This window comes from Dicentrarchus labrax, unplaced genomic scaffold (genome assembly GCF_905237075.1).
Source record: "Dicentrarchus labrax unplaced genomic scaffold, dlabrax2021, whole genome shotgun sequence".
NCBI lineage: Eukaryota > Metazoa > Chordata > Actinopteri > Moronidae > Dicentrarchus > Dicentrarchus labrax.
In genome coordinates, this window is record NW_026136711.1 from 3,047,225 (window position 1) to 3,057,006 (window position 9,782).

Here is a 9,782-nt window from a genome sequence, read left to right on the forward strand (position 1 = left end):
ATGTGAGAGAGAGAGAGAGAGAGAGAGAGAGAGAGAGAGAGAGAGAGAGAGAGAGAGAGCAATAGAGAAGGATCAGGTCTGCCAGAAGCTCCAGAGTGCAGGTGGAGGGCGTAGATGGTACACAGCTGATGGCTCACAAGAACGGCATATTGCGTGACCTTAGTGAATCCAGCAGATTACATAATCAACCGGCATTAACATCCCCCCTCCCACCCCTCTTTTTGGTGTGTGACCCTCTCGTGTGTATGTGCACTTTACAAATGCAAATGCCTCACATCTGCGGCTGTACAGCTGGTGCAAATGCCTCAGTATATCAAGCCCTTAGTGCTTTTTATATATATTTATTTATACACATTTTTGAGGCCTACAACATTCTCAAAGAAAGCAGTAATATTACACCCACTGCCATTTCTATGGCAACAGTTGCTATAGTCAAATATCCAGTGAGCAAGCACACTGTGTACAAGCAAACATACATACACACCACCAACAACACTATCAGACAGATACAGTACATATCCTGTAGATTAAGAGAGGTGTGCAACAAATGCAGCTATACCAGGGCCTGAGAGGCCTAGGCTCCTGTCGTGAAGAGGAAATGTTTTATGGCTGAGAGTGCAAAAACAGGCAGTGACTCAGTGATATAGAAAGAGGAGGAAAAAAACAAAGACAGGAAAAAAAAATTAAGATAGTACGACTTTGTAGTAATGTCTACTTTTCTACAGAACTAATTATAGTCCGGAAGTTAACCTTCTCCTCTTAAGTCACACCATTCCACACACAAGTGGTTGTTTAGCCTGTCGTTTAAAAACTGGCTGGCAGGACCTGAAGTCAGTCAGATGCCATGGCCTGATGTCACTGTCTTCGATGTTACTCTTAATGATGAACATAGTGGCAACTCACCCGCAGGTTAATCTCCCTTATCCTCTCCTGTCGCAGCTTCGACAGATTGGCAACTCTGGACATTGTGGCAGCTGTATTATTCTCACAATGACAGATTCAAACGGTGGCCAGCGAGTCAGAAGATATAATATCCAGTATCAACGTTTGTGTGCTTCGCTGTGGGTCCCTCAGATCCCTGTCGAAGAGGAAAAAACTAAGTCTTTCCTCACTGGCCAACTGCAATGTGCTTCTGCTTCTAGTGAAGTGGCTGTTCCTGTGAGAAATCTGACTTCTGAATCATCACCGCCCCCTCACACACACACACACACACACACACACACACACACACACACACACACACACACACACACACACACACACACACACACACACACACACACGTACATGCACACAGTGTTCAGCTGTCTGTGAATGCTTGGTATAGACTATTATTTGCTCTTTGCTACAGCCTAGTATCAAACCATTTACAAGATGCTAGAATATTAATGTAGCTATTCACATAGAGAAAAGAGAAAAAGTTACAGGCTTGTATCACCTTATCAAATCATTCATAGCACACATATTATGTTTGAGAGCAGGATGTGATGACCTGATAGAAATTGCAACTGTATCTGCAATTATCCAGCTCCTATATTTAGTAGGTGAGCAGCTTTTTTATAAAAAATGTGGTCCCTGTTGTACAGTCATTACTATTCAGGGTGTCATTGTAATATAACTCTATAATGCAGTTGGTTCAAGGGCATAACCACTGTATAGACATTGTAGGGGTCCAAATGAGAGCCCTCGAACAGAATTAAGGGCATTTCCCACATTTCTATATATTTATGAAAATGTTCACATTAAGAACATAGTTTTGAGGACTATATTATAAATACCATTAGGAGCACTAGGAGGAGCCAGAGGAACCTGATACTTTCACAGATTATGTGTCTCGTGTACTACAGTCAGGATATAGTGAAAGTTTCAGCAACTATGACAAAAGATATTTTTATAAAAATTTGTAACTACAGCTTTAAAGGTCCAGTGTGTAACATTTAGGAGGATCTATTGTCAAAAATGGAATATAATATTAGTATGTATAATCACATAATATAGGAATCGTTATGTTTTCGATACCTCAGAATGAGCTATTTCTATCTTCAGACACCTGTGGTCGCCCTCCTTGGAGTCCTAGGGTAGCCCAGAAGGGACAAACAAAACACTGGTTGTAGATCTCACATTTCTTGTGAGTTTTGTGGCCACAGTAGTTTCTCCCACACACTTCACAGCCCGTTCTCATTACCAGGTATCGGCTTTAGCATGTTTTTTTTTCATTTACAAGAAGCCTACTATTCTACAGTAGAAAGACAGGAAGAAAAATCATAAAACATGTAAACAATTTAACCTGATAACTTTCTGGCTGAGTTCTCTCAGCGCAAAATCTGGAAAAGGTTCCAGCTTCAGCTTCTGAGCTGAACTGGACCTATGCAGAGTTTGTTTTTCAAATTCTCCAAGATTTGAACATTACTGGACACCCAAAGGGTAGGAAAAGAAGAAATACCAAAATGAAACAAGTCCATGAAAAAATTGACAAATCCGGGATAGACTGTCAAACAAATGATGCCAAATTTAACAAAATATGACAAAACTATTAGAAATCATGGTTGAAAGGTAACTGTTGAGGAAGACGAATACACGACATATTCATCACTTTTGATAATTAATCACCGTTCTGATTAAATGTGTCTGTGCATATAAACACCTGACCGTACTAGGTTTGGAAAGAAGACTTTTACTCTTTAGTCAGATTGTTCAGGAAGTTCCAGAGGGGCTAGTTCTGCATTATCAGAAAGCTACTTCATGGTCTAAATATATATTGCCATTGGTTCCAACTCAGCTACTGAGATTAGACACCTTAACTATATGTATGTGTGTGTGTGTGTGTGTGTGTGTGTGGATCTCCCTGGTGAGGAAGGAGGAAGACCGCACCAGTGTAGCAGGAAATGTTTCGACACAGTGCCATGCAGTCGTATTCTTGGCACACACCGAAAAATAGACATAACATGCATGATAGCTTTGTACATTTGTCTTTGCATATATTTATTTTTAGACATGCTAGCGACGTGATAATAAATATAACAGCGTTGGTATATAGGTACAGCATGTAGAAATTTATGGGCCCCTGAGCTCCACCAGCATGTTGCATTAGAACGGATTTACTGGACATTTTGTACAGACACTCATTGTTCCCAGATGATGAATCCTGCTGACTGGTGATCCTTTGTCCTTTCCTCTAGCACCATCATCAGGTCAAATTATCATTCTAACAATTGACATCACCATCACTGCAAAAAAAGAATCTCAAGAATGTAAAAAAGACTTTGTCTTAAAAAGATATTACAGCTCATATTGTGCTCGATTTAACCAGTAACAAGTTACAACAAAGGTTTGCATAATAGTCCAGCAGAGGATTCAAGGATTCAAGTATATTTTATTGTTATTCAGCAAGGTTGTAGGAGCATCTACCATCTGGATGTTGGACTATATGTAAATGTTATTCTATAACCTTGCATTGTAAATAATACAATTTCGTTGAAACATTGAAACCTTGGGGCATCTGAAGAAGTTTCTTTCCAACATGAAGTTACAGGGGGATACACATCATTCTTTCTGGCTGAATTTTCAACCTGTCACAGGTCGTATCCCCTCCTATAATGCACTGGTGATGTCCTAGCAGTGGTTTTCAGACTGTGGGGCGGGGTCCCCTGATGGGGCATATAGCCACTGCAGAGGGGGCTTGCATTGACCAGGGAAAAATAATGAATATGATTGTAGGAAAATAAACAAACATGCTGATGCTGTTGTTTTGACCTTTATATCACTAAAATTTTCAGTTTCAGTATTAGTCAAAAACTTATCATTGTTAACATGTGGTGGTACCACTGCAAAAAAATGTCACACTAAATGTGGAAAAAGTGTAAAAGCCTTCAGTAAGAAGCTGCACATTTTCATCCAATCAGATCTTGTTGTTATGAGCTCAGTGAAGAAGAAAGCTCCACTGATCTACAGGTGTCTAACTGTGGTTGACTGTTTAATCATCACTTCATTATCAGTTAGGACTCTTTCACTTGCATCTGAGTGTCGGCTTTTTCTTTGAGGCCTTTGTGTCTGGCAGGGCTGGTAGTGCGCTCGGTCCTTACTCCTTATAACATTATTTACAGAGACCCAACAGTACCACCATGAGCAAGCACTTGGTGACGGGGGCAAAGAAAAACTGTCTGTTAAAGGCAGAAACCTAGGACAGGGTAGTCGTCTGCCTCTGGTGAGAGGGGGGGGTGGTAACACAGAGAGAGAGAGTGAGACAGACAGACAGACAGACAGGTGCACAGCAACAACAGTAGCAACAACTACACTAATAGTAGTGACTGATGATGATGAACATGAAGAAGATGATGACGACGATAACAGCAACGATGGGGGACAATGAGCAGTGATTATAGTAATAATAGTAACTGTAATAATAATAATAGTAATAATAATGATGATAACACTAATATCAGTAATATTAGCAATGGCAGTCAAGCAGGACCATGGCAGGAGGCTCCACCAGGATCCATGAGAACCTGCGAGACGAGAAAGCACAAGAACTCCGGGAAAGAAGTGAAGTTAGTAACATGCATTAATGGGACATCAGTCCCATTAATGCAATGAGTCAGTCAGTATGATCCCTAAAAGAAACAATCCCTAAAAACAATCCCTGTGAATTCTACACGACCTTACAATTTTGTCCATACATCCATGAGTTTCACCAACCATGGCAGTTCCCTATGCAAAATGTTGATCCATATGTCACCATCTACTAGCAATTTTATTCTCACCTTACCGGAACCTTTCATCTTTAAGGAATTCTTCAAAGAAAGAACAATTTTCAAAAATGCCCAAAACATTTCAACATGCAGCACAAAGTTTCAGAAAAGCTTCTGAGGGACTGGGCTCTCTTTTTTTTTAAATCAGGTTCCTCTGGCTCCTCCTAGTGCTCCTAATGGTGTTTGCAAGAATTCACCGGGCCTGAACAAAAACAACCAATCAGAGCTGAGAAAGATATAAAGACAATTTGGGTTGGAAGCTGATAGTTGATAGTTGATTGTTGAGTCTTATTCTCAAAGCGTCTGTATTTGGCGTCCTAGGAATGAGAGTCAACAATTAACTATCTTGGTTGTTTTCGTTCTGGCCCAGTGGATTCTTCCAAATACCATTAGGAGCACTACAAGGAGCCATATCTTTTCACAGATGATCCGTCTCATATACTACTGTCAGGACATAGTTAAAGTTTTAGGAAAGTTGTAAAAATTACCTACTGCAGTTAATAAGAAATCTCTTCTCCAGTACTACCTGTGCCGTGACAGTTATATCAGTATAAACACAGGAGATGTATTTAGGCCTGGTTTTCAGAGGGGACCCCTCTTCCTAATCCAGGGCTGATTACATCCTTACCACTGCTCCTTTGTGTTGACAGGAGCCAGTCGAGGTGTTTGACTGAAATACCTCAACTGGCTCCAACATGTGTCATGTTGGCCTGAGGTTCAGTGTGCTCTACCACCTGAGCTTCTGCCATTCACATCATAAAGGTAAGTACAAGACTGTGACTTGGACAGAAGACGACCTGCAGCAGTCCTTTATATAAAGACACAGGACGTCATGTTTTATAGCTTACACTTATTCAAATTATTCAAAAAGTTAAAGATAACTTATTCTTTTGTTTTTTGATATCTTCCTTATTTACTGAGGTGAAGGTGACTTTAGGAGGCACAGGTATGGAACTCATTCAGATTTTCTAGCAAAAGAGTCTGTAGATCTTATTATAAGTCATTTGCTCACTCTGCTGTATATTTTTCCTCAGTTGCAGATGGCTGTAACTGGCAGAGGTATGCTCATAATGAGTAACAACATGAACTAAAATCTTCAATCTGAATATGTCTTCAGTAATTCACAGATGATTTATCTCTCTTATTCTGTGGTTGTTTTCACACAGGTCGAGGTTGCTGCAGCAGGTAAAGGTGCGTTCATGACAACAGGAACACGCCTGTAAGTCTTATTATCACTTTTAACACTCTGATGTGTTTTCCCTCAGCTGCTCCCAAACACCGTCCAGAGGTGATAAGGGGAGCTGAGTGTCCTCCTGCCAGTACACAGCCGCTCCACCACCAGGACCCTGCAGCCCCTCCCTGTGCTCACACATGGTAACTGTAGGGGATCTTGGAGCAGCACTGGGCCCCACAGGTGCAGCATGGAAGCTTCGCTGGAGAGAGAAAAGACAAGGAGGAACACGTTACAGCAATGGACCCAGGGTTTCCATGACAACAAAGAGGAAACCCTCCCCCCTGCCCAGATCAGAAGGCTGATTGATGATAAGGGAGATGGAGAGCATGGTGTTTCAGTCTACAAAGTAAGCAAGACTACAAAAGTAGCTATACTGGCATAAAGTTGTAAGAGCTAACGATAACATAACATGTATGTTGATGATAAGATTATATCAAATATTGAATCTGTTTTTTTCATCAGACCAATTAGATCTCTGAGCCGAGAGGCAAAGACTTTTTTTTACTGTTCTTCCTTGGTTAGTGGGCAGTGCACGAGACAAGCGCATAAATGCTGACGATTGGCTGAGGTTGAGTAAAATTTCATGGTAAGCCAATCAGAGGTAGAGTTGGGCGGGTGTTCGAAAGCACGCATAGTCCGACACACAACGAACAACACAAGCGTGTCAGTCAACGAGAGACAGGTATGGCGAGTTGTGTTGCATCTTATTACATTTGCACTAAAAAGAGTGTATATATTGTTTGAATACATTTTTGGTACATTGCTTAAAGAGCATCATTTAATTTAGATTTATTTGTTGGCTGGCTGCAGCCTCTTGAAGTGAGATTGTCAATGGCCAGAGAAAGAGATTTATTTTTATGGAGATGTATTTTTTATTTCTTATGTATTACCTGTTTATATTTGGATTCCTTAGTTTTGCTATACATTGTACTTTTCAGTTAGATTGAAAGGACCTCATATTGTTACACTGTTCCACTTTTTCAAGTAGTACAGTATATCTACAATTGTAGACAATTGTCTGAAGTTTTTTTTGTTTTATTTGCACTACAAAGAGTGTATATATTTGTTATTTATTTTTGGTATAGTGCTTAACAAGCATAATTTAATTTTGCCCAGTTGTGGCCTGTTGAGGGACAATAAATATCAAAAGTTCCAAAACATCTATTGTGTTATTTGTATGGATCCACTATATAAACATAATATCTACATACACGGTATTTGATTGGAGGCTAGTCTCACTTTGTTCCACAGCAACATTAAAATAGTTTAGACTTGTGTACATTGTTTCTGTTAATAATGGATTGTATTAAGTGTCCATTTCATTATAATATTCAGATTTATCATAAATAATTGAACATGCACATGTATTTTAAGTTCCGTTAAAGAGGGGTGGAGGTGGGGTCACATTTGAGCATTTAAAAATGTACTTGAAAGTAACGCAATAGTTACTTTCTGAAGTAACTAGTTACTTATATAATTTGTAACTGAGTAACTGATTTAGTTACTTTTTGGAAGAAGTAACTAGTAACTGTAACTAATTACTTTTTTAAAGTAACTTGCCCAACACTGCAAATCAGGACACTCAAGAAGGACTGAATGAGGAACTAAATGAACTGTGAAAAGTTCAGAGCAGCATTGAAACATTTTAACTACATTAGAAGTTTCCAGTTCATTAGCAAGTTTTTTTCCTGAGAAAGATATAAAGTTGCAAGAAAAACTCGATTGACATGTTTAATGCCGAGGTCTGTGACAGCAGACTCATCAAATACATTTAGTTTTTCTGATTTTCACTTTTTACTGTATGATTTTAAATATTTTGGTAAATATGTATATTATTATATGATCACATTATATACAATATGTTATACAGTGATTTAAAGATAATGCTGTTCATATTAACTGTGTCCATATCATCCATCTATCAATGAATGGTTATTATTTTCACTACAGTAGTTCCCATGTACTTTGGGGCTGTGCAATACAGAATACACACAATATTTGTCCTTTTTTTAAACTTTGAGCTTGAATTCAATGCAATGGACTATAGTTACATAATCCAGTGTTCTGTGAGAAACTTCTGAATGGATTCAGCATCCTCAATAACTCCAAAACCACAATATTGTCCAAAATCAGTTGCTGAAACATTGTCTGTATAGGTGATGATGTTAATTGCCCAACATGCAACATCTGGCAGTTCCTATATGCTGGGGACCCAAACTGCACATTTCTTTTTGTTTTTTTAGGCTTTTTTTTATTGCCTTTATGACAGTGACAGCTGAAGACAAACAGGAAAGGGGGACAGAGAGAGGGGATGACACGCAGCAAAGGGCCACAGGTCGGATTCAAACTCTGGGCCGCTGCAGCAAGGACTCTGGTACAGAGTGAACAGGTACATGGGACACCATTTGAGAAGCACATAGGGGCTTTAAGGAACGATCGGCCTCATCAACAATCATGATGTGATAACTCTCTGTTGGCCTTCTGTGACTTTTTAATGTGGGGGGACCTTTGTCTGTTGCCTATGATGGAAATCCTGTTCCCTGATTTCTTTAGAAGTTGCATACTAGACCAGGAGGAGCAACTTGGAGCAACTTGGAGAAACTAGAAGAACCAGATTTTTTCACAGATTATCTCTCTCATGTACTACTGTAAAGATTTTATATAAGGATTTTATAAAAATTGCCTACTGCAGCTGTAAAGCTGCACTAATCATTGTTTTTCTATTGACACAGGATCAAATGATGAGTGTGTAATGTGAAAGAGGTGGCTCAGTGACAAATAATCCACTGACTCTGCAGTTCACAGGAGCATCTGTCAGCTCATTGTTTTGCTTTCACAGGTCACAACTTTACTGTTTTGTTTAGTCCCACCACTCTCATCAACTTAGTTTCATGCAGCAGCTGTTTTCAACAAAAAAGCTCTTTTAAACCAACACTACAGAACCCGTTATGCACCAAAGGGCAGACAGACATGTTGGCAACTAGCATCTTAACAGCCACATATGTTTTGTCAGGTCAAGGATAGCTTTACTTTCCCCGTAGGACAATTTGTTGTAGAGTTAGCAGTAACTAAATAACCACATCAGACAACAGTAAACAAACAATAAACCCAGTGTCCAAAAATATGGGGTGAAATGAATGCTAATGTTGTGTTCACCATAACAACTTTATAGTGATAATATGTCAATTTTACAACTTATTACACTCCCCCAAGGTGTCCCAAAAATCAGTAATTGCTGCTTCTAATAAGTAATGTTCAAATCATTTTTTTTCAACTTTAAATTTATTGTCCCTGAGGGGATATTTGTTGTCTTTAATTCAATTCAATTTTGTTTCTTTTTTATAGCACAGAAGTTATCTCAGGACACTTCTCAAATAGAGCAATAGAGCAGGTCTAGACTGTACTCCTTTATAGAAACCCAACAGTCCCCTTTTCATCAGGGCAAATACAACATGGTTGCCTTTGAACTGTTTCTTATATCTGTTGGCAAGTTGTCACATGATTAGTGTAGACAAGTGAAATAACATGACAGATCCTGCTTGACTGCCATTACTAATATCACTGATATTATTGTTATTATTATTATTAATATTATTATTACTAAGATAGATAGATAGATAGATAGATAGATAGATAGATATACTTTATTGATCCCAAGCTGGGAAATTGCAGTGTAGCAGCAGCATTACACACAGTAACAACACAATAAGTAAAGAGAACAACCTAGACATATCAAAAAAGCTATATAAAATGCAATATAAAAAATGTATAAATAAGCGGTCTAATTGTAGTGCAAAGTA

General features: G+C 38.9%; 1 protein-coding gene across 3 annotated transcripts in view; it reads right to left on the reverse strand.

Annotated features, from left to right (window-relative positions):
* arhgef1a (Rho guanine nucleotide exchange factor (GEF) 1a) overlaps positions 1 to 1,165 on the reverse strand; it is a 38,784-nt gene extending 37,619 nt beyond the window's left edge. For all 3 annotated transcript variants that reach the window (XM_051415289.1, XM_051415288.1, XM_051415290.1), the window contains exon 1: positions 904 to 1,165. In XM_051415289.1, the coding sequence (XP_051271249.1) occupies positions 904 to 966 (63 nt within the window). In that variant the 5' untranslated portion in view covers positions 967 to 1,165. The remainder of the gene's footprint in view (positions 1 to 903) is intronic.
* Between the last annotated feature and the right edge of the window lie 8,617 nt (positions 1,166 to 9,782).